The following is a 26,030-nucleotide window of genomic DNA, read 5'->3' on the forward strand; positions in this document are numbered from 1 at the left end:
AATGAAGGACTCGCTCCAGCTCTGGGAACTCTCAAGGAAGGGAACGCGCTGGCTCACATTCCATTGTTGAGGATGTCTGAGACAGGATGTTGCGCATGATGATGTCATTTGGACAACAAAGCAGAGCCATCTTCCAAAGGCTTTCAAGCGTGGAAACAGCTTAAAGCATCAGAGCACGCCACTGGAAGTGAAATTAGTGGGACCATTTGGAGCGATATGCTTTCACACATAATGCAGTCACCATTGATCCATGATTCAACCATGGCTGAATTGAACAACAACTACCAGAAAACTGTGAACATTTTAGTGTTGCAAACTGAAACAGATAATGTTGATAGAACAGACAATCCTGGACAAACAACTATCAAGTTTTTGCTACCAAAAAAACATACCAAGTATAGATCAAAACAACAACACATTAATGACAACACGGCTCTGGGGCAGCATTTAAGAAGTTAGTTTTGGTGAGGCAGAACTAAATAATTTATGCTAGATTCCACAATAATGTCTAGAAATCTCCCCTTCTTTGCTGCTAAATCATTGCAAAATCAATATTCTGATTTGAGTGTCATATAGGGAGGCCATACATCATTTAACAAGATTCTACATGAAACAACACCAAGATCTAGTACATGCACGCACACACTCTCTCTCTCTCTCTCTCTCTCTCTCTCTCTCTCTCTCTCTCTCTCTCTCTCACACACACAGTTTTGCTCTTTTGTTCCGGCTTTATTCTATTCAAAGGATATCAATCAGTAGAATCACTACAAAGTCAGAGGCCATCCCAGAGGGAGCTTTTGTTGCACTGAACCCAAGGTCAGAATATTCCATGTTGTTATACAGAGCACAGTACGGAGCCATTGCCCCTAAAACCCTACAAACACGCACGCACGCACGCACAAACACGCGCACACACACAAAATCACATAAACCAGCCGCTCCTCCCCTGCCTCGTCACTTTAACAGAGAGGACTTGTTGAGGGGTCACTTGAGCTAGTTTGCGCTCATCCTCTTTCTCACCCTGTTGTGGTTTGTTCTTGTACTTTCTCTTCTTTTCAAATGCTGGCTGTTCACACAATGTACATGTCTCTAAATAGGGAATGGCGCTATTCCAACCCATCTCTGCGGCTTCGCTTTCACCGTCATGTTCTTCCGTTCTCTAGCTCAGAGAGTATTATATCATGAGACTGGTCCACTCTACTGCATTATGGGGACAATATAAATCTGGTTCCCACTGATGCATTCTTGGTTCCGCTTCCACAAAGCAGACACAGATCTATTTGAGTGTGTGTGTGTGTATGTGTGTGTGTGTGTATGTGTTTTGTTTGTGTATGTATGTGTTTTGCGTGTGTGTGTGTATGCTAGTTGTGTAAGATACCCTTGGCTTGTCTATGACCCACATTATGAGATACTGTAAGTGAAACAAAACGATACTCTATTTACTTCAAAGGCTGCTTTATGGTCATCTACAGCAACGATGAGGTCACAGATAGGGCACGCTGATAAAGAGGAGGAGCATGGTATGTTGCCGTGTCATTTGTTTGTGAAGGGAAGAGTCGCTATGTTTTATCACAACAATATGTTTTGGGAACCAGAGTTAAATTTAGCTCTCTGGTGGTCTGACAATTCAAGAGCCGATTTTAATGTTGTTTTCGTTGGCATGTGATCATGTTTTGGGCCGATTCTAATCCCGTGCACTGAGCAAGTGGCTCCTACCATTTTCACATGGGGTTGAACGCTGACCCTAACCCCGCATTTAGTTTGGGGACGCCAAGGTCATTTAGACCACATTTTGTCCACTCAGCGCAAAGATGGAGCTAATGTTAAGAGTCTCTCAATGAAGGGAAACTAGATAAGATTCCCTGCCGACAGGTCATAGCATTGACTTCCCATCGTTTTCTCTGCTTCTGGTCTGCACCGTGCCTGTGGCCCCGAGTGCCCTATGCTAACAAAATCAAACTCAGGAAGGCATGTGTGAGGGTCTACAGGTAGTCTCAATGCACTTCATATTTAAAGGAACATGCCAACTTTTGGGGAAATCAGCTTATTTGCCAGCTACCTCAGAGTTAGATGAAGAGAATACATACCCCTCTCTTCTCTACGCGTGTAGTAACCCAGTCTGACACTGTTTGCCTAGCTTAGCATAATTCACAGAAAATGGGTTAGACCAGTTAGCTCCTTTTTAGCTTAGGATGGGGTGTTCCTTTAAAGAGTTACAGCAAGAATTGCAGCAATTTGGTGAAGACAGAAAAGCAAAGCATCAGGAAATGTGTCCCTGTATTGGGGCAGGCCGCCTCCTCACCTTTCGGCAGATGTCCTTGGCCTCCTCGGAGAACTTGTCTGAGTACTCCTCCTGGTCCTCGCGCACCCGACGGTCCACCTCCTCGCGCTTCACCCGCTCCTTGCGGCGACGGAACGGTGACTGGCCCTGGATCATCTCGAAGATCAGGCAGCCCAGCCCCCACCAGTCCGGGCTGAAGGTGTAGCTCTCATTCTGGATCACCTCTGGGGCTGCCCAAAGGTCAAAGGTCAAAGGTCAAGAGTCAGCACAGTGGAGGACTATTGGTAAAGACAACAATCACCAAGCCTGCTTTTCAGAGATTCACTCATCCACAATATAGTGCACTGTATAGTGAGTGAATAATCACCATATAGGTTTTCACTATAGTGTCCTATGGAGTGAATAATCACCATAGATGTTTTCACTATAATGTCCTATGGAGTGAATAATCACCATAGACGTTTTCACTATAGTGCCCTAATGGAGTGAAGGAGTGGATCACCCGACCTATATACAGGCCAACACTCAGCTAAATCATCTACATGTTGTGGTGCAATGCAAAAGCCGAACATCACTACAAAGCTTTCTTGAAATATCACTTCACAAATATCTCTTCCTTCCTTTGTACAAAACGTTGTTGCCTTCTGTCACTTGACACATAGCAGTGAGTAGCATTCTACAATAGGCCTAATGATCAAAGATCAACTTATTCCAAGTCAAGTAATTTGTTTATGGTAATTATGTTGCAAGCTACAAGTGTCTTTTTTCAAGAAAGGAAATTAAATGTCTATTTCAATTAAACCAGTGCACATATTTTACAGACAGCTTAGCAGCCATGTTGAGTGGAGTTGTTTGCTCAGTGTGGGAGTTGGAGTTGGAGGAAGGCTTACCCATGTAGCCCACCGTGCCCACCCTCCCCCTTATCGTTTCTGCCTCTGGAATCTGGACAGCCAGGCCGAGGTCAGAGATCCGAATGTGCCCTGCAGCAGGAGAGGAGGACCACCACATGAGAGAGAGAGAGAGAGAGAGAGAGAGAGAGAGAGAGAGAGAGAGAGAGAGAGAGGCTGAGTGAGGATAGCCAGATTAGAGCTGGACACATTACTGACACATAAAAAGGATAAGCGCTAACTGAAAATCATAGTAAGGCTACAGCAGAGGAGAAGAGACAAAGGGGAACCACATTTACATGTATTCATTTAGCAGACACTTTTATCCAAAGTGACTTACACATGTTACATATTACAAGGGCCATTCTCCCCAGAGCAACTCAGGGTTAAGTGCTTTGCTCAAGGGCACAACGGTGGAACCCACAACTTTTCAGGCTACTGCATGCTAGCCCAAATCCTTAGCCACTACACTACCACTGCCCCAGTTTGTCGCAACTGCTGCATTTGTTCGTGAGGAGGAAACCAGACAATTGACAGTGGTGTCTGAAGTGGAACCAGGGCAACAGATGAACAATTGGAATGTTGTGAAGATCAGCTGGAGAACACTATGGGCCATGTATGCTTTATTCATCGTAGGAGCCACTTACGACGTTCTTCCAACTCAGAACACAGAACCTCAGTTAATGGGTTGGTGAGGAAGGCAGCAGCAAGCTATGTACGGGCCATGGCTCTTAAAAGCACATTCTGTCCGGTTGTAAAACTAGTTTAACTCAGGGCCGCTACACCTGGAGACCTAATCGGGTTTTATAATCACTGCTGTGCTTGCTTGAGAATAAGAGAGTTGAGGTTAACTCTGCCGGTTTGTGACAGGGACAGTGGAATTTATTTTGTGCAAGAGGCACAGAAAACTGGCCAGCAGGCAAATCCAAGCAATACAGGAAGATGGACAAAACACAGGATTGGAAACTCCTGGTGGATATCGGAAGGCAACTGTTAGTTCCATGGTGTATTGTTGTGACTACTTTAGTGTTGTATTCCGAGTGTGAGCACATTTACTTCGTTGAGCTAACTATTCCCTTTGAAGATGCAATGGAGGAAGCCTTTGAAAGGAAAAGTTAAAGTGGGCAGAACTGATTACAAAACCAAGGAGGGAACAAGACTGGCAAGCACACATAAGACCAGTGAAAATAGGTGTAAGAAGCTTTGAAACAAACTCAGCCAGAACACTTCACTTAGATTTGGGATTTGGAGGACGATCACTGAAAAGAGCTAAGGACTTGTCTGAGGCTGCTGAAAAGGCAATGGTTATGACTGACATGCTCACAGGCTACTTGGGGTCATGTTATGACCTGAATTGCCTCAGAAATATGTGAACATGTGTTTTTCTGGAGTAGTATTTGTTGATGTCTCTGTTTGTAACATGTCCCAACCCATCATGCCTGTAGAATGGGGTGGGTTAGGGATGACAGACACTACGTATTGTGTAGCCTTCTTGGGGTGCTGTGGGCCTAATTCAGCAAAACACCAGTGAAGGAAGGTGTTTTGCTAAATTATTGCGCACAAAGACTGCTCTGTTATTGATGTGTTTTTTCCCCTACACGGTCCTTTGGTTAGGCATTCAAGCTACTAGCACATGGTGTACCATGAAGGAGGACCTTTACAGATCCCAGGTGCAACAGGCAGCGCGTTTGCGACTGCCACCAGTCAGTTGTGTATTGTTGTTGTCTCACGTCCTCTTGTGCAATTTAATGGCCACCTTACAGCAAACAACTTTGACAAGATTTGGGAAAGATTCTTGAAAGATTGTAGTCTTTTAACTAATGCCCCCCATTCAAGCTTTACTCAAAAGACTCCAATCTTTCAAGAATCTTTCCCAAATCTTGTCAAAGTTGTTTGGTGTAAGGAGGCCATTAGGTAGGCTTGGTTGTTTATTGGCCTCTGTGGCAGTGCATGTTGTACCGTGAAGGAGTTACTTTATGGATCCCGCAAACTCGCCTTTGCAAGTTTATAGAAAAAATATGTTGCTAGAAGTTTAATTAATAGAGATCTTACCACGGTCATCTAGTAGGATATTCTCAGGCTTCAAATCTCTGCAGGTGAATAAAAACAAGTTTGGTTGGTTTCTGTATAATGTCTGTATTTCTACACATTGAGAAACATAATAATTAAACCAAGTTCGATAATGCTTTTCAGGATTTGAGTTCAGTGTATTCACATTCATAAACATCCTGTTCAAATAAAAAGCAGAATAGCAGTACAATACTGTTGCTACAAAAACATATCCATACCCAACCCTTTATGCTATGGTGTTGCCTCTAGGCAACATAGTCTGATTTATTTTGTTTAAAGAATAGATCAGACATCCACTTCATTGGTCCATTTCACTAGAAATCCTAATACTGTCCTGTGCAAATACAAAAAGTGGCCGCAAGATTGACTCGCAGAATATAGTTACACTGATATACTGATATATACACTAATACTGTTAAAGTTAAAGTGCCCAATTTGAAGCAGTACAAACACTACAAAATTTTTTTCCCCAAAGGATCTCATAGGGCATACTATAGTATAGAGGGTCCATCACAAAAGTCAGTTGTTTATACGTTAATGCATGTGCTGAGACCCCATTTGCAAGGAGCCAGAAAACAAGTAGTAGACAGAGAGAAACGCAGAGGAGTAAAGCCTCTTGTCCACCCCACAGAAACAGGCGCGGAACCCAAATGTTTATGTTACGGCCACTATATGAGGCCCAGCTTCTGTGACGACCCGCAGGAGGAGATGATAACAACTCAGAGAGCCCCACCAGCTCAGCTCCTATGAATGCCTGGCTGCTATGGCGATGGTGTACATACATATTGATGTACAATATCGCATGTGCAAGAGAGTACAGGGTATATATGCATATATAAATACAGGCAACCGCTCTGTATCATGCTAAAAATAGCCTTCCTGCACTGTTCACCATCATTAAAAGAGTAGTATATTTTGCAAAGGTTCTGTTTTTAGCCTGTTATCAATTAGAATGCAGCACTGCTAGCGGAGAGAGAGAATCTAGTGAGGGGAAGACTAAAAGATGCTGCTCTCATTTGGGATGGGTCCACTACCAGTCTGATTACAGTAATTGCAGAGCCACACACGGACACAGTTATATCAATGACTACACTCTTAAAACGAATGTCTTGGAAACAACACAAACTGTGTTGTCCCTATCTGGACATAGAGATGTGTTAAAAACAACACAACACATTTGTTTTAAAGAGTGTATAAATTATTGGCAGATGAAACTCTCAATCTCCCTCTCTCTCACACACACACACACACACACACACACACACACACACACACACACACACGTGTGTAAGCACCTGTAGATAATCCTTTCCCGGTGCAGATCCTCCAAGCCACAGCAGATCTCGGCGGCGTAGAAGATGGCACGCTGCTCGTCGAAGCCTGAGTTGCCCATGTTGTAGATATGGAACTTCAGATCGCCGCCGTTCATTATGGTCAAAACTAGACAAAGAGCATCCTTGGTTTCATAGGCATACGCTAAACTAACCTGGGGGAGAGACAGGGAGAAGGGGGGTTGGTGGAAGATGTGAGACAAAGAAAGAGAGAGAGAGAGAGAGAGAGAGAGAGAGAGAGAGAGACAGAGAGAACTGTGTTCATAACTTCACGAGGAAACTTTGGCTTTCAGCTATTGAACCATCGTAACCACGAGGGCATAACAAAGTACAGCGTAAACAATGGAGGGATATTTGCTTAATTGCAAAATCAGGGGCAATGCACGTATAAACAACTGACAAATGACAAACACAGACACATGACAAACACAGGAAACCCTCTTGGCTGCAAAACACTGCGATAGCAGAGGGTGACGTGCTACAGGTGTCACTAGATGGGCTACTTATTGTGTTGAACTCTTATTGTGTTGAACCCTTATTGTGTTTAACAGTCATAAGATTACTAATGGCTTTCGGTAGTATTTGGCATGAATGGCTTTTCAGAAACAATCAAAGGAATACAAATTGATGATCACATAATCAGATGTCAAGAGAGACTGCCACAAACAACTACAGGGAATAAATACACAGGAACACATTATTCAACTGGCTATATTACACAAGACTTATGCAATATGAAGCCAAGGCTACTAGATGGGCAAGAAGATTTATGAGGTCGATCACAGCCCTATTACACACTAATAACACTCCACAGCAAGGACAAAGCTGACACACACACACTGACACATGCACACACATTCTGCTCTGACACACACACACAAACACTCATAATGCTTCTTTTGGACACACACACATCTCTCACATGCATTTTATCTCTTTCAGTTACACACTGACACTAAACTGCTGTAACACACACACAGACACACACACACACACAGGGTCAGTGACACTGAGGACGTCAGTGTTTGTTTAGTTCCAGGACATGGCTGCTGCAGGGAGGACTACTCCCATATGTTCCTTCACTACTACAGCAGCGAGCAGAGACTTCACTGATGATAGCAATCATGGAAAACCAGCTGTGAGAAATGAAGGAAAATTCCTCGGGGTAGAGAGTGCAACCATATGAATGTGTGTGTGTGTGAGTGTGTGTGTGTGTGTGTGTGTGTGTGTGTGTGTGTGTGTGCGCGTGTGTGTGTGTGTGTGCACGTCTGTTTGTGTTGGCGGGGTGGGGGAGTAGGGGAGAGCTGTCACGTCTGGAAAAAACGTGCTAGGTCATTAACGGTGAACACAAGGCCTCTTTCCCACTCTCCCAAAACGGAAAAACTGTCCACTAGAACAGCACGCGCTGCCCGACCTGACTTAAGAGGCCAGCATGCCTGGGCGACATCGCAGGGGCCAGAACATGAGCCGCGTACAAAAGATAAAACGAAAGACTCCGCCGTGAGCCTCCACAGACGATCAAATAAATCAAACTAACTACTGTAGCTCTAAGCGGCTTCACTCAGACTCAGGCCAGAGTAGCCCTGCCCCACCTGTTAAAACACCACTCCGGCTGCTTCTGGAACAATGTGTGTGGAAGGACCGGCCGCTAATGGTTTAGGTCTGCTATGAAGATGGTTGGAATTTTTACTAAGATTCAACATCTTCAGCAAACAAAAAATCTGTCTGAAATAAGATAATTTAAATATTGAGAGAGAGAGATGATAGAGAGAGAGGTGAGAGAGACAGAAAGAAAGAAAGCCTTATCCTCTCCTCCTCTTTTCATTCCATTATTAACTTGAGAGTGAATTTTCTGTGCACCATCAAGTCTCTCTCTCTCCATCTCCCTCCCCCCTATCTATCTATCTATCTATCTATCTATCTCTTTCCCTATTTGTCTCTCTCTCTGAGTCAGGTTTTTCAGGGGAGACCACTCAAAATGGCTCCTGGCGATCACATGACTGTAGTGGATACTGCATGGTCTCACCTGAACCACACACACTGCATCTACATGCCATTGCAGGCCAACCTGTGAAGTCTCATACGGTCAAAATGGACACAGGCAGGTTAGCCTTTCTGTGGAGGCCCTCCATCACTATGTATAAACAGATAGAGGATGAAAAAAAGAGAGATAATGTGTGTGTGTGTGTGAGTGTGTGAGAGTGAGTGAGTGAGTGAGTGAGTGAGTGAGTGAGTGAGCGAGTGTGTGAGAGAGAGAGAGAGAATAGAGGGGAAGTCATAGAGCACTTGACTCTACTCTCTACCTCTGTTTGGTCAGTGTTGCTAGGCAACAGGGCCCTTCTCATACGTTGAGTAGCTTATGAGGAGCTATCTTCTATGCCTCTGGCATACACACACACACACACACACATGCACTAGCACCCAAGTACATTACACATTCTACAAAAGCACGCCCACACACACAGACACACATCAAAAAGACCACACACACACACACACACACACACACACACACACACTTACTATGATCTAAAAAGTACACTGTGAATGTTGGTATGTGTGAGAGCAGGTCCACTTCAGTGATGAAGTGAGCATGTTAATGCAGGAGAGAGCAGTGGCAGACGCAGGACCACTCTGAACCAAACACAGCACCTGCACACATACACACTGTGGAAGGGTAATTGAGCTCCCAGAGTGGCAGGTACACATCAAGCCACATGTGATTAAACACAGTCTCAAACCAAACGGAAAAATAATCACAGTAACCACTGGATCTACACAATACCAGGAACACCAATCAAATACAACCAACAAACCAAAAAGAGCTGGAAAAAAGAGTGAGAAAGAACTCTCACAGGGAAAGGAGATAGTGGGAGAGAGAATTGAGCATCACAGAGGTTTGTTTTGGTATTTTTATTAGATTTTTTATTCATCCTATTTTTACCAGGTGAGTCCCAGTGAGATCCTAAATCTCTTTTTCAAGGGAGGCCTGGAAGAGTGAGAGGGAGGGGAGGGGAGGAGAAAAAAAAAAGAGAAAGACACCCATGATTCGGCCTGATGACTGACACTGCATTTGCACGGCTTGTGTTCAGCCAGTGGTGGCCATCCATGCCATTCATTCCCGGACCACTGCAAGAAATCAACACTGTGCTGCCCCTGGCCTGTTCCCATGCTCCGGTATGCAAAGCAATATGGACATCAGACTAGCAGGAGAGCTAAAGCAGGGGTCTGGCCTAGGCTAGGGAGATACACTAAATGGAAACCCTTGAACAAGAAAGATGAATGTTGTGCAGTGCACTACCATGTGGCATCCTGTGTTGTGTGCAGTCACAGTTTTGTCAGCCTGCTATCTTTTCATCCGGTGAAATCGAGTGAGGACTTAATACGGTAAACACAAACAATGCATCACACAAAACAGCAACACATTAGCATCACACACACACATTTGCATCACAAATCACACACACACACACACACACACACACAGGCTGAGCATAATAAGTGCAACACAGCCACAAAAGCACTCACACACTCACACACATACAGAAACACAACACAGACAAGAGACAGAGATACAGGTTGGATTGAGGGAAGAAAAAAAAGGGTAGTACTTACTACAAAACTACTGTTAACTTTTTCTAAAATGCGCTTTTCGTTTAATGCCATGGCTTCACCTTTTCTCTTCTTTACTCGTTTCTTTTCCAGCTTTTTACAGGCGTACATCTTACCAGTGGCTCGCACTTGACAGGCACACACCTACAGACAGACAGACAGATTCCTCATTGCAGATTAATGCATGAACACCACAGATTGCTAAAGATGATTGATATTCTAAAGATAATGTCTGCACTAACAATGGACAACTCACTCTTCAATACAACAACTTCACATGCCAGTGTATTGTAAAAGACTATCTTATTAAAAAAAAATACTCCATAATCTGGCCATGCTATGATGTCTTATGTTAGCAAACACAAATGTGCTCTTGTGTCATATATCACAGAATCAAACTAGTAGTAATACCACATAATAGTAATACATTGTAAAAAAGGTTCCAGCATACATACCTCACCAAATCCACCTTTTCCTAGTACTCTGTAATGTCTGAAGGTATTTTTGGTTACAGGTTGCCTGCACAGATAAAATGGAATGGAACATTACAAAGATGAACCTTGATAGACAATGTGATAAACACCACACAAACACCCACACACACACCACACACACACACACACACACACACACACACACACACACACACACACACACACTTCAGCAGCTCAGTATTGATTTAGACATTTGAGGCAGCTTGCCATATTTCAGTGCATGATGAGAGTCTACGCAAAACATTTATTTGCCACAGTTATATGACAACAGCAATTGAAACAACCCTTCTAATAAATGTGTTTCCTTATCAAGCAAAGCCAATGTTCTCTCTGCTTTGGGAGAAAAATATGTTTCATTATGTTGAGGTCTGGTGCATTGAAAATTAATGAAGTACACAGACTGAAAAACAACTGAGCAGCCAAACAGACCTGTCAGAAGTTATATTGTGGATCAAAAAATGAAAGATGACATGTTTCCTTAAAGGCAGAGTCTGCGATTCAATTTTGCAACAGGTTGTGGACAAATTGAGCTAACCAGTCAATTAAATCACTCCCCCCCCCTTTGGAGCTACTGAAGCAACGTGTTCATTGGCTGGGATTGCTTCCGCCTCTGTGTTTGTTTCATATTCCGCAAGGACTGTTTGCAGCCTGCTAACACTAGAGTGTTTCTGAGCACAAGCAGTAACATACGACTGCGCCAGTGGCAATTTGGTGACAAAATACATGGGATTGGAACCGCAGACTGCACCTGAGGTTGTGTGGTGGTTGTGAATCAGTTAACAATGGCTTCATGACTAATAAATGCAGTGAATAATTGTGAACCAATCACTGCGGTTCCATTGTGATGTAGTTCCTGGTGCTGATCCAATAAGAGAGAAGTTAAAGCAAAGATGGCTCACCTCTCCAGCCACTTCCACTGCAGGAAGCGGGAGAAATAGATGGACTCCTGATAGGCGGAGAACGGCGCTCCACTGAGATATTCACGGACAATTCTAGAAAAAGAAGAGGGGAGGGGGGACAAATAAACAAAGTTAAACCCAGTGTTACGAAACTTCAGACAGCAACTGAACGAATAAGAAGTGCTAGGAAACTGGAAAAGACGACAGCAACAGGACTTGAGAAAGTACTGCAAAAGTTGAAAGATCAAGTACAAGACTATCATGTTACACAGCTCAAACGGTCAGAAGTATCAATTGTGCAGATGGGCTGGTTCGAATCGGACTCCCGCTCGGCTCGCTGACCTCTTTAGAGTCCTCACTATCCGTCCCCTCAGCCCATCTCAATGACTGGCATTTTCACAAGGCCAAAGTTGACATAGGAACAGGTGGAGTAGGCTTACCATTGCTCCCTCCAGTATAATAACCTTCAATATTTCCTGGAAGCGTCCAGAAATCACAAAAAAATCGTTCTTCATTAGAAACAGATACATCAAAAACAGACCAAGTTTTTACAAGTGGAAAAAAAACCCAGGACCGATGGAAAGGAAGAACAGAAGGAATTTGTCTGTGTGTGTGTGTGTGTGTGTGTGTGTGTGTGTGTGTGTGTGTGTATGCCATGCCTAATATGTCAAAATATGTCTTTGAGTGATGTCAATGGAGAAGAAAACGCTAGAACATTCCAGTAAATTCAACTCTCAGGAAAGCTTAAAATAAATCTGGAAATACTGAGACAATCTGGCTGATCAAGTGCACGGGAGATAGACTGACTGATAAATTCTTTCTTTCTCTGTCATTACATTCCTTCCTTCCTTCAGCGAAGTTGAGCAGGAGGATAGAAGAACGAGACCGAAGAACGAACAAGCGGCCAAAGAGTCCACAGGGCTCTCGCGCTCCTGCTCACTTAGCGGGCTCAGCATGGATCATGATCTCCAGTGGCGTCTCGCTCCTCATTCCGACGGGGCGTCTGATGTGAATTTCAGAGGAGGCGCGTGGGGGTGGGGGTGGGGAGTGCAGACCGAGACAGTGTGTGTGTGTGTGTGTGTGTGTGTGTGTGTGTGTGGGGGGGGGGGGGGTGGGGGGCGGAGGCAGAGAGTGTGCGGGTGTGTCGAGATATGTAGTGCACTAGACCCAACATCTCTCCATGTAACACTAGCATGCGTGTGCTCTTTAATTTTTCTCAAACACACACACACACACACACACACCAGTAGCAGCAGCAGGACCCCAAGAGTGTTTTCAGGAAAGGTTAAAGCATTCCACCCCCTTCCCCCCTGTTCACCTCTCTGAGTGGAAGTACTCCTCTTGCTCCTAGTGAGAAGAAGCTGGCAGGTATTGCTTCCTCAGGAATGAACATGCTTTTGTAATCAGCACTCCCTCGTAGCACTGTGTGTGTGTGTGTGTGTGTGTGTGTGTGCGCGCGTGTGTGTAGGCGTGTGCAGCAGCCAGAGCTGTTCAAACCTGCCCGTGAAGGTCAAGGTCACCATGGCAGACTTCAAAGGCTTTGTGATGCGCGCGAGGTCACGGGTCAATTGCGAGATGGTGGGCCCCGCCTGGGCTGGGTGTCGCTTCGAGCGTACTTGCCATGTGACCCCGAGTTGACCTCCGCCCCCCAGGGCAGGGTGTTCACTGCAGGCTGGTGGGCAGTGGTCAGACAGGAGGACCAGTGCGGAGCGGGAACACCCAGCCGTGTTGGTTTACAACCAGGTGGAAACGCTAAAGAGCACCAGTCACCAGGGATTTAAGGGCCCTGGGCCAAGACGCTTAAACACTCAAAGTACCAAATGTCCCCTCTTAGACACTGAGACAGAAGAGAGAGCGAGAGAGAGAGAGAGAGAGAGAGAGAGGAGGGGAGAGAGAAGAGGGGAGAGAGAGAGACTTGGAAGAAGAGAATGAAAAGCAAAAGAAAAGGGAAGGATGAAGCAACACACCTATTATGTGGCCAGAGGTCAGTGTGTCTGGTGGTGCACAGCACAGCTCAGTTCAGGTCTGCACAGCACAGCACAGCAAAACACAACATAACCATCAACAAAGAAAAGAAAAAGGGGGGAAAAGACAGAAGGAAGAGTGCGTGCTGTTGGCCAGCTGCAGGGAGGGGACCAGTGGGGGCCATCACTCAGCCCATCCTGCCATCACTCCTCCCTGCCTCCTCTCATAGGACATCTGCAACAGTTATCATATCTCACTGGACACTACCAATGGACCCTGCCCAGCAAAATGACCTCAGCTTTTACTTCCCTTTATGCATTACGCATTAAAAGTTGCAAAACTCTGTTGCAGCTGTCCAGAAATGGCCATTTCATACATAATTCTTCAATGGAGGGACATCCCACAGAATTGAACCTTACTGACCTAGTTCTCTCTCAACCCTAAATGAACCTAAAACTAAGAACAGGGAACGCATGTCCAACGCCTGCTCAACACAGGCCTGCAGTGCTAAGAACAGGGAACGGATGTCCAATGGCTGCTCATGCAAAGGGCATAATAAAGTGTGTGGTTTCATTACTCTATGCAGCTCAGTGTGCATTGCAGTAAAGAATGTATGTGTTTACGGTAAGTGTTGGGTTCTGTGTGTGTGTGTGTGTGTGTGTGTGTGTGTGTGTGTGTGTAAGGATATGACTAGATATGACTAGGCCTTCGTGCTCTCGGCTTTCTGGGTGGCGCCCGTCTTCACTTCCTCCCAAGAGTGTGTCACCACCGTCTCTCTGCTCCTGAAGCTGCCGTGTCCTTTTAACCGCAACAAGGTGCTAAAATACATGCCAGCCTCTCTCTCTCTGTCTGACAAAAAATAGAAATTGTCTTTCTCTGAAAGCCAGAAAGAGACATGCAAGCATTTTGCAGGAATGCCATATTCACAAGAAAGACAAAACAGAGGAAGAAAATATGCTAAATATTCAGAGGGTAAAGCTCATCTGAAGGTTTCTGAGTGGTATATGCAAGCCATGTCCACCTCTCCAAAACCCTGGCATAACTAGCCTGGAAGCTAGCCCGAATTTACCCTGCCCACAAAAATTGAGTCTGGGAAATTCGGTCTGGAGTTGCTCCATTAGAAAGCCTCTATGCCAGAACCAGTGTGATTTGCACCAATCAAATCATCTGGGCGGGCTTTATACGATGATGACCACTAGAGAAGCTATAGTAAAAGCACCAACTTCCGCCCCTTTCGTTCGAAAATTCTAAAACAATACTTCAAAATAACATTTGATAAATGGACCTTACATTTTTCAGTAGCCATAGGTGTGTAGATTTGAACAAAATCTGGTTTGGTTCTAAACGGGAGCATTTACTGCCTTCAAAATCCGATTTTGTTCACCGTGCTCGGAGTTTGGTGCTGGGCTGGTGGGTGCCCTATTGCCACCCACTCACACAGCACATCAACGATTAGACTGAGAATTCTCGTTGCGAAATCAAAATTCCACTGGAGCTCCAAGCGGATTTGTACACGCAGCCTTACACTGTTTACAGCATCAGAGTCATGGTACATAGCTAATTTAGATACACTTATGGTGTGGGTGCTTGCATTTCTTAAGGAATCCGCCGTCTTGGTTTGAATAGAAATGAATATTAAGTGACACATACTGTACACGTAAGAGGGCGGTAATAGGCAACGTTCCGACAGATGTTTAGATTTCGCTATCACATCTACAAGGTATTGATTAAGGCATTTGTCGAGAAGAAGGATGTTTATGGCTGTTCTCCCTACAGAATTCACATGTTGTTGCTCTGATTGCTTAGGTCTGTCCAATAGTGTGTAGAGGCATTTTCCCTCTGTATTGGCTGAAACACGTCCCATAATCAAATCCAAATGGACTGACACCAGACTCAAATTCTCAATAGAATCAAGTCTGACTATGTCAGGCTATGGGATAACACACACCAATGGAAACAGCACAGTGGTGGAAAACGAAATGCTGTACGCATGTCTGGGAACGGTGGTGATCAAAGCTCACGGGGCCACCAGCTGCAGTGCTCATCTGCAGGCCCTCGAACGGTCAGTGGACCCCTGGCCGACTCCAAACACGCACGGCCAGCTGTGGCGGCCCAGCCAGCGCCATTCAGAGTAACCAGAAGAGAAAGAGAAACAAACGCCACCCCAGTGTCCGACTCCCACCGTTTCAAGCGTCATTACACAGTGATTTTACTGGAATGACACGGGAAAGGCTGAATGGTGGACATTGTCCTTGCTCATCAGACAGGAGAGAGAGATGGAGAGAGAGAGAGGGAGAGAGAGAGACTTCTTAGCCTAAACTCGGCTGGGTGCGTGTGTATGTAATGTTCCCTTGCCACACATCCGCACTTGGGACACCTGCAGGTTTCTCAGTGTACATTTGTGTGTGTGTGTGTGTGTGTGTGTGTGTGTGTGTGTGTGTGTGTGTGTGTGTGTGCGTGCGCGTGTTTGTATGTGTCTGCCTGTGTGTCTCTCTTTCTCTGTGTTTGTGTGTGTAGGCAGTTTAGAGAGAGAGAGAGAGAGAGAGAGAGAGAGAGAGAGAGAGAGAGAGAGAGAAGGATGAGTATAACAGAGAGGCCCTGTTCCTCGTCCCTTGGGCACGTCCTTGGATGCCAGGCATCCGGATGCCCGTCTCGCAGTCCCAGTTCCTCCTTTCAAAGGCCCCAGAGCCGGACATCCAGTAGCCCTGCCAACACCACTCATGACCATCCTCCCCGCATGGCTCAGCCAACCCCGTCGAGTACACAGACAACACCAGGGGGCTTCATCGAGACGCAGCTATGACACAACTACCTTTCAATGGGACTTCACAAAAATATACTATTTGATCAACAGTAGTACACAAGTAATTGGTACCAATCAGAAATAAGCCAGGTTAATGTGTGTATGTTGGTAGGATCTAGTGTGATTAGTTCCATTTCAACCCACATCATCAGGCTGGTCTATTAATATTTTTCCTGTTTGTCACCGTAATTCCAAAGCCAAAGCAAGACAAAGTGACATAGAGTAGCATTCAAAAGCAATCCACTAGTCGTATGCTAGGACAATTACAATGGAGGCTAGAACATCACAGTAAAATATGCTGAGAAGGAGCATATTCCAATATCAACACATTTATTGCACACATTACATGCATTTATTCTCAATATAAACAGCATCAAAAGGACCACGACATAAATAGCAGTCATATGAGAACTGCCCACCACCATGGAGACATGCAATACAATCCTTTTGTGAGATATTCATTACCTATTGAATATCTAGATGTATTGGGACTGATTACCTATAGACCCTTTCAACAATAAAAACAAAAACAATGCTTGAACGTTCTATTTGTTTCCCAATCTACTTCCTTTGCATTAAGATAACATATGGAATGTTAAAACGGAAGCCTTGTGGGGCCAACTATGATGCTGATAATGGAAGTCTCTTGAAAGGGAAGATATAAGGATATTGGGACTGATCACCTTTAGAAGATAACTTTGAATTGGGACTGATTACCTATAGAAGATACTGGGACTGATCACCTATAGAAGATAACTGTGTATTGGGACTGATGATTGGCATCCAAAGCAGCATCATTAAAATGGCTACTCTTCCAACCACGGGCCCAGTGAGCTACAGCTCCACTGTACTGGAACAGTGCTTTCCAAGGTGACAGTCAGACGCACATGACCAATTCTCCATTCAAGTTGCACTTGACGTGTGAAGGTCTCCATGGCAACAGGTCAGGTGACTCACCTAGTACAGTCCTCGAAGAGATCCTTGCAGGGGCTCTCCTCTAGCCGCCCCCTGCACGCCACCACCACGTCCTGAGGTATTTCTGGAAGATGGGCCGCAGACTACAAGGCAACACACAGACAGCACATGTTGATAAGTGGCAGCCATTTGGACTCACCAAACACACACATCGACACACACACACACACAGACACACACACATACAGACACACACACACACACACATACATCATTGCTGCTACTCTTTCTATTTTTATTTATATACAGTATAATATACAGTATAATATATGTGTATTATATAAATATATTGCACTTTGTGTGTTCACTATGTCGATGCACACACACACACACACACTTGTGCTTATTTCTCTGGTTCCTCTCCATCATAGTAACAACAGGCATGTGACTGCAGCCCTACGGTGTCAGGCTCACACTTGCCAAAGCATGACCACGATGGCTATGCTAGCGAAGCGGAGAACAGTGCGTGTGACTGATGGCTCAGTAAACAGTGTTACGCTCGAGTGAACTTCTTTAAACCAAGATGTTACAGTCTCACATAACAGACAGTCTAAGGTCTGTTGATATACAACACTCCACTCACTCATGAAGTATTAGGTTTATCTACATTAGGTCATTCTTGATGAATCCAGTTTAGGCTGTGCTACGTTGTGTAGGGTGGGGGTGACTAAGCATGACTTATTTCTGTGTGAAAGAGCGTGTCTGACTGTTTATGTTTCTTGCTCTCTCGCTCTGTGTGTGTGTGTGGTACAATCAAAATGTGAATGTGTGTGTGTGTGTGTGTGTGTGTGTGTGTGTGTGTGTGTGTGTGTGTGTGTGTGTGTGTGTGTGTCAGTGAGGTGATTGTCAGTGACAGGCGGTGATCCTTACCCCATTATTAAAGTATGTGTCTAAAACATTCAAGCCGTAGTCTCTTCTCTTCTCGTCCGGGGCTAGCTGATAGACCGCCTGTGGAGCAGGAGGCAGTGGAACTGTTAGCATCATGCTAAAAATACACAAGCCTCTATTGTCTTTTTTTCCTCTCGACCAGTCATCTCTCCATGAGGTCCTCATGTAATCTCTTGGACATCTCCATTAGCTTTATGCGTATAAACGATTTAGACAGATATATCTTATCTTATTTATCGATTTAATCTCTATTTCCCTCTCTCTCTCTCTCTCTCTCTCTGTCTCTCTCTCTCTCCTGTTAATTCTTCTTCTTTTACTGTGTTCCTCTCTTTCTCTTCCTCATTGGTACTGTTATTGTGGGCACAGTATTATACTATAGGTTTGAGGAGGTGGTCACTAGGCCATTGCAAGTCGATGGAAAAATTATGAAAAAAAAGGAGAAAGTGCAAGAGACAATGAGAAATAAAGATGAAGCCATCATAACTAGGACTCGATCTCAAACTAAACCTCGCCAAGGTCTGACAGTCAAATTATGAATGTGGAGATGGCAAACAAAAGAGAAAGCTTGCAAGTAATAATTGAAAATACAAAAAAGCATCCTTTCCCCCAGGGACTTCACTCCATAACATTTCTGAAAAAAAAAGTCTTTCTTTCTTAGACCTACAGCATTGCAGGGATGAACAGCAGAGCTCCAGCTTATTAATCAAGATATCAAGATCTCATTGGTTGATCTCATCAACCAAAAGGTTCTCTTCTTTGTTTTGCATACTGAGCAGCGACTCTTCCCAGCTCTGGCTGTTGGCGTGGAGAATGCCACACTCAATTTCAGCAGATGTTGTGGATGTTGGCGAGGCTCAACACCGAGTGAGGCTACAGTCACATTAGAGAGTCTAAACATCAACAGCCTGCTCTCAACACAGCATTTTATTTATAGAAAAAAAAAATCTGATCTCTATGCACACCAAAAGTATGGATTTACACATGCATGTGGCCTGTCTTTGGGACTGTCAGTATGCATGCATTTTTGTGAGAGTGAGGAAGAGAGGTAGATAGAGAGAGAGAGAGAGAGAGAGAGAGAGAGAGGGAGGGAGAGGGAGGGAGAGAGAGCGAGAGAGTGAGAGAGAGGGAGCAAAATGACGGTCTTGAGTAATGTGTGTTTCATTAAACAAGCTCTCCTCTTTCTCAGCCGATTTGATTTTCCTAGTGCGGACACCTCCAGGGGCCTCGGACTCTGACGTGGGTTTGACATAATGGAGAGCACTTGGGCCGGGAGGGGGCTGTCCCCTTGGGCAGGGCGTGTGTGTGTGTGTGTGTGTGTGTGTGTGTGTGTGTGTGTGTGTGTATGTGTGAGTGTGAGAGTAAGTGAGGGAGAGAGAGAGAGAGAAGGAGAGAGAAAGAGAGTGCACATGTGGAGGAGAATAAGGGAGGGGGCTCTCTGGAAGGCCTCTGGGCCAGGGTCCAGACGCAAATCCATTTTCCTCCAGGGAACCAGTACAGGAAACGGACCCAGCAAGGGCCAGGACAGAGAGGGGTAGGAGGAGGAGAGGAGGATGAAGAAGAAAAAGACGATGAAGGAGAAGAAAAAACATAATCAAGGAATCAAGAGGAGCAGTGCAAGCTAGAAAGAGCCGCATTTTAAGACACATTCTAAACAAGACAAATGAATGAGCATAAAACTTAGACAAAACACTCAAGGGGAGAGAGAGAATGGGAGGATAGAGAGAGAGAAAAGAGAAAGAGAGAGAGAAATGAAGCTCACCACAGCATCGTGGAACTCGATGCAGCGTTTCAGCTCCAGTCTGGTGTCGCAGTACTGGCGGAAGAGCAGTCTTCCTATTGGCTGCTTCTCACACAAGCTACTGTAATCCCTTTCTGGAAGGAGAGAAAGACAGAGAGGGAGAAAGTCCATCAGTAGCACACCTCACCACATATCTCACAACTGTCTTTTCATGTGATTAATGGCCACTGTTTGCCAATCCCAGCTCTCAGAAGACAGACACAGATCATCTGAATAGCGCTGGGCAGAGAGAGGAAGACAGACAGACGCAGTGGAGGTGGTAGGCCAGGCCAGGATCATACATCCACATTCCACATCAGCTCTTTCATTTTACTCCTGCTCTACAGTCTCTCTCTCTCTCTCTCTCTCTCTCTCTCTCTCTCTCTCTCTGTGTGTGTGTGTGTGTGTGTGTGTTGAAACTGATACATATGGGAACGATGCATGGGAACCATTTACGGTGAAGTCGAGCACTTACTCTGTGTGTCAGCATATTTTTCCTGTTTTGTTTTCAAAGTGGCAGACATTCACACTGCTAATGGAAGAATAACAGAGAGCCGGGGGGAGAACACACGTCGGCCTGGGGCCTGCTCGGATTACGTGGCAGATAGCGCAGAGAAGCATATTTGGACTGGGACCTCTAAAGCCCCTGCCCTACCACAACACATAGTTAGCCCTGAAAGGGTGGGAGAGCCGTCCCTACAGCTTCTGTGCATGTATATGAAAGCTTAACAGTGAGCTGTGTGTATGTGTGTGTGTGTATGTGTGTGTGTGTGTGTGTGTGTGTGTGTGTGTGTGTGTGTGTGTGTGTGTGTGTGTGTGTGTGTGTGGCCCCAAGATGCTATCAGCTACTGATGGAGCACATCCTGGGTCTCCTGTCTCTTATGAGGGAAATGGGATTCAAATGGTTTACATTCGGACCGGCAGACAATGACATTAGGAGAGGGGTGCGTGTGTGTGTGTGTGTGTGTGTGTGTGTGTGTGTGTGTGTGTGTGGCTTCACTCCAGCCGTGCACTGGTCTGGAACTGTAGCTCTGGCGAGCAGCGGGCAGGAGAGAGGAGGAAATGGAGCCGGCTCTGGAACCTGACCCCTGCAGAAACAGACACTGCTCTCCGCTGCAACCCTGCACTTACCTCAGACAGGAAACAGACGCTAATATCATGTGCATCGCACCCACATGATCGCAAAGTGTGCCGTACTTTGATACTTTTCCTGAACCAATTCCGTAATGTGATGGCTAAGTGATCTGACTGGTGTGCTGGCAGATGTCTGATGGTTAAACGAGTTCCCTGGGCGAGGTGAGCACTGTAACGCCTGATCCATGCCCACCCATCCAATCCTGATACACCCACTAAAGCACCAAACTGGCCATTCACCTGCTATCAGTGAAGAGGAGATCCACTCCCTGTATTCCACCCTGTACGCAACAAATACAACATAATGAATACAAACGCTGAGCTGCTGTATTACTAAAGCATTGCATTCTAAACGGGACTCTACTGACATGAACCACTGTCATGGATGTTTGCCAATGAGGGCTGTCATTTCTTCAACATTATCTAACCCTCATACCACTTCGAGATCACCAAGCACCAACCCTATCCCTGGTCTGGGAATTTTGGTTGGGTGGGTGGGGGGTGGTAGATATGGGGTAGCTATACTGCAAAACTAACAGTGAGCTTGTAGGCAAGCAGGAGACAAACATAGTGTCAGCGTTCAATACCCGGGAGCTTTGCCCAGGGATCTGCTCTTGTTTAAACTTCATAAAAAAAATTGAGACAAATATTTACATAAAATACTTTCAAAGGTCACAACACCATCTGGTGAGCATGACTGGCGAACAGCAGCATTAGCAGTGCCTCAGTGTTTCTGGGCTTGAACTCGGCAGCGCTGGTCAAAATGCTGCTTTTCCTGAGACTGCACGACTGCTAGGCTCACTGGTCAATGAGACAAGAGAAGAGTATGCGGGGTCAGTGACCTCGAGGCCGGCCGGCACTGCTATCCCGGCGCCTACATTTTTGCAACGTGATTCTTAAGTATGGCATTCCATCATCATCATCTTCTTCTGGCGAAGACTTAAGTCAGTCAGCCAGTCTCCAATTCCTTGGAACAACAACAACCCGGCAAGTTCAAAGAGAACAAAGTCTCTATCTCTATCTCTCTCTCTCGCGCTCTCTCTCTCCCTGTGTGTGTGTGTGTGTGTGTGTGTGTGAGAGAGAGAGTGGAGAGAGAGAGACAGAGAGAGAGAGAGAGAGGTAGGGTATGTCTGCAGAGAAGATATGAAGAGAGAAAAAAGAGGAGAAGTGACAGTTGAGAGAGGGAGATGTGATGGTAAACATGACCGTGGTTGGCATAGAGCTCTGCTCCCTGTATGGGAGAGATTGTGGAGAGAGGGAGATGAAGTGTAGTCTCTTTCCTGAGGTGTAGGAGAAATAAGAGAGCTTTCTCAGCCTCTCTTAGATCTGTGTAGAGTCTCTGTGTAGAGTTCTCTTCTTGTAAATGATCACCAAGAGGTTGGGCTGAGGAAGTCACTGGCATTTCCATTCTGGACCTTGGATTTACATGACCTGACCTTAGAATCAGAATCAGAATCAGCTTTATTGGCCAAGGAATTGGACTCCGGTTAATCTGTGCTCTCAAAGTACAACACTCACTTAACATGTAAGAATAAAAAATAAAAAACATAAAGAAAGTAAAATAATAAAAACAGAACAGTACGAATAGAAGGATGGCAATGCATTATATTCTACACAAGTCCTATACCCTACAGATACTGTACAATGACGTAGATTAGACTACACTAAGCCAACATTCTACTGCCATGGACAATTTTGTGTGGACCAGGAGTTTATTTTTTTATACAGAGTTTTCAGCTCAGATCAGACCTAGTGAATGGTATTATGAACTGAATTACTTGAAAGGTTCGTTCACAAATGCCCTTTTCATAACCTTCCATCATCATCATCATCATCTCTTTCTTCTTCTACCCAGGCACATTTCTCACTGCCCCCCCCCCCACCCTCCCCATCATATTGTTTTTCCCTCCTCAAAGTTTGTTTCATGCTGTGAAAACATGTGCTGTGGGAACACTGCAGTGTCATGGTTCAAGTTCCTCTTCAGTTGTCAATAGTTAAATGTAGCATATTAACAAACGCCTCCCAATGCCACTTCAAAAAGACATTTTTAAAATGAGCCAACAGCCACTGTGCTGCAAAACCATACCACTATGCTGCAAAACTACTCTCATTAGGATGACAGTTGCACAGACACACACACACACACACACACACACGCAGGCTATGTGTATTCACATCTCCCAAGACACTGTGTGTTACTAATCAAGTGCCACAGTCAATGTTATAAGAACATGTGCAACGATCATTAACAACGTCTGTCAACACCATGACACTGGACACACCATCGTGGACTGTCTGGCTCATTTCACAGCAGATTGACTGCAAACCTCAGGCAGCTTTTGACGTTTTAGATGATGTGGAGACACTGGCTGATAACCTTGGTGTCTCCACAAATGTGAAAGCTGTAGTGCTGCAACAATTGATCTAAAAGTCGATTAATTGTCAACAATTAAATTAATTGTTAATCAGTTTGTGGAAGCAACTGGAGTGTAACGAAACTACCTATTCTCCTTTATGGCTAAAAACTAAATATATTTGGTAGACTAAGCCAGAGTGCTGCAACGGGTCGGGTACCCGCAGAAAAGTTGCTAAAACGGGTAAATTATGACGTCCCTAAAATGTACGGGCGGGTATGCGAGCGGGAAAAGAACTCCTTGCGGGTGGATACGATGAGAACCAAAACAGTATAGAAATAAAACATCATTGAAAAATATGTGAAATATTTGTATATCTAAATTACCATTACCACATCGCAAATATGTGTTTTAGTCAACGATACGACACTTCACATCAGTACTGCGACTTTTGAATTATTTGTTTGATGCATCTATGTGTGAAAACATTAAACAATATAACCATCTCGTAGGAGCGCAAGAGAGTAGGCTACAATGGATGAAGTCAATAAAGTTGGCTAGTGGCAGGCTCAGGTTTTTTTTTTCTTGTTCTCTTTGTTTCATTAACAGGTCCATTTTATGTAGAATAATGTTCTGATGTAGCAAGGTTTGGGCTATGTGTCGTTGTTGTAAGGTTTATCCCTGACGCAAAATGTAAAAAAAAAGAAGGTCGCCCTTTAGGCCTACGTGCTTCAATTGTGCGAGAAAAAAAATAAAGCACATTCATTTGAATGATTTTAGCTTGTGTGTGATTTATCGCGGGCACGGGTCGGGTAACGGGCAAAATATTAACGGGTCCGGGCGGGTGCGGATTTAATTTTAATATCACCACAGGTGACGGGTCGGATCTGGTGCTGAACTTCTCGGGTGCGGGCGGGGGCGTGTCTAAAAATAAAATGGACCCGTGCAGGACTCTGGACTAAGCACGGAATTTGAGGACATATTATTGAGTTTTGGGAAACAATCATCAAAATGTTTTGACCATGTTATGGCATTTTATCGATTAAACATGTACTCGGTTAATCCAGAAAATAATCGACAGATTGATCGACCTGGAAAATAATGGTCAGCTGCCACTTTAGAGAGTTGTGTCAACATGAGACTGTGAAGCACACACAGCCTCGCGCTGCCACCGCCGCCCACTCGTGCCATTAGACCCTGACAAATCACATGCGGGGTTTGTGGCCAAGAAGAGGAACAGGCAAGTGATTCACACGTCGACTGAGAGGCTATCTCTCCGTGAGCCTCAGAGACGCGCCGGACCATGGCACGCCGCGCCACCCACTGCCATCCGCGCTGCCTGCTTTACAGTAATGCGCGGTGGAGGGACGTGCACATCCGCGCGGCCTGCTTTACAGTAATGCGCGGTGGAGGGACGTGCACATCCGCGCTGCCTGCTTTACAGTAATGCGCGGTGGAGGGACGTGCACATCCGCGCTGCCTGCTTTACAGTAATGCGCGGTGGAGGGACGTGCACATCCACGCGGCCTGCTTTACAGTAATGCGCGGTGGAGGGACGTGCACATCCGCGCGGCCTGCTTTACAGTAATGCGCGGTGGAGGGACGTGCACATCCGCGCGGCCTGCTTTACAGTAATGCGCGGTGGAGGGACGTGCACATCCGCGCGGCCTGACAGGCGCATCAATAAGGCCGGGGCCCACTCAACACATGCACACAGGAGACTACCGGTCTGCCACAGCACTAATGCAATCAGCCCCTTCCTACAGGAAGGCACCGCAACTCCCCCACCACAACCTCCAGCAAATGCACTTAATGTACGGGCGGCTGGAAGGCAGATGGAGGTTCCGTGTGATTGTGTGTGTGTGTGTGGTTGTGTGTGCGCGCTTGTGTGTGTGTGAGTGTGTGTGTGTGCGCGCTTGTGTGAGAGAGAGGGAGAGAGTTAGGTGGGGGGGAGGGGGACTTTTGAGGGATTTCCTTGTTTGCTGCTGTTGTTGTTGTTGTTGCTGCTGCTGTTGTGGCAGTGGTTAACGTTAACGTCAGAAAAGGTATGTAGCAGGACTGGTGTTTTGAGCGGAGACACATTTGGACCTGACTGCAAAACAACATCTGTCTCATAGTGCACCAATGAGCCCCACAGCTGTGGCAAGACTCACACGGAGGGCATGAGCATGTGCATGTAGGCACGCACACACACACACACACTCGGTATACAACCAAACAGAACGAAAAATGTGCAATCAGTCATGTGCATACAGTCATGAACACACAAAGGTACACCAATGTACACTATACACCACTGATCATACACTACACACACACACACACACACACACACACGTGTACACTACACACCACTGATCATACACTACACACACACACACACACACGTGTACACTACACACCACTGATCATACACTACACACACACACCAGTGTACACTACACACCACTGATCATACACTACACACACACACCATGATTCTATATGAAGACACTCAGACAGACTGGCAGACAGACTCACACACACACACACACGTACACACACGTACACACACACACTA

General features: G+C 45.4%; 1 protein-coding gene across 3 annotated transcripts in view; it reads right to left on the reverse strand.

Moving 5' to 3' along the window:
* Positions 1–26,030, reverse strand: part of grk4 (G protein-coupled receptor kinase 4) — a 54,766-nt gene that overhangs the window by 6,008 nt on the left and 22,728 nt on the right. For all 3 annotated transcript variants that reach the window (XM_076264644.1, XM_076264645.1, XM_076264643.1), the window contains 10 exons: positions 19,965–20,077; positions 18,188–18,265; positions 17,300–17,400; positions 11,575–11,667; positions 10,637–10,700; positions 10,185–10,325; positions 6,534–6,724; positions 5,221–5,258; positions 3,172–3,261; positions 2,303–2,511 (listed from right to left, as the gene is read on the reverse strand). In XM_076264644.1, the coding sequence (XP_076120759.1) occupies positions 2,303–2,511; positions 3,172–3,261; positions 5,221–5,258; positions 6,534–6,724; positions 10,185–10,325; positions 10,637–10,700; positions 11,575–11,667; positions 17,300–17,400; positions 18,188–18,265; positions 19,965–20,077 (1,118 nt within the window). The remainder of the gene's footprint in view (positions 1–2,302; positions 2,512–3,171; positions 3,262–5,220; positions 5,259–6,533; positions 6,725–10,184; positions 10,326–10,636; positions 10,701–11,574; positions 11,668–17,299; positions 17,401–18,187; positions 18,266–19,964; positions 20,078–26,030) is intronic.

The sequence above is a fragment of the Alosa pseudoharengus genome, unplaced genomic scaffold (genome assembly GCF_046254945.1).
Source record: "Alosa pseudoharengus isolate Yale_2024_CS ecotype anadromous, Long Island Sound unplaced genomic scaffold, YU_APseudo_1.1 YU_APseudo_1.1_scf_32, whole genome shotgun sequence".
Lineage (NCBI taxonomy): Eukaryota > Metazoa > Chordata > Actinopteri > Clupeiformes > Clupeidae > Alosa > Alosa pseudoharengus.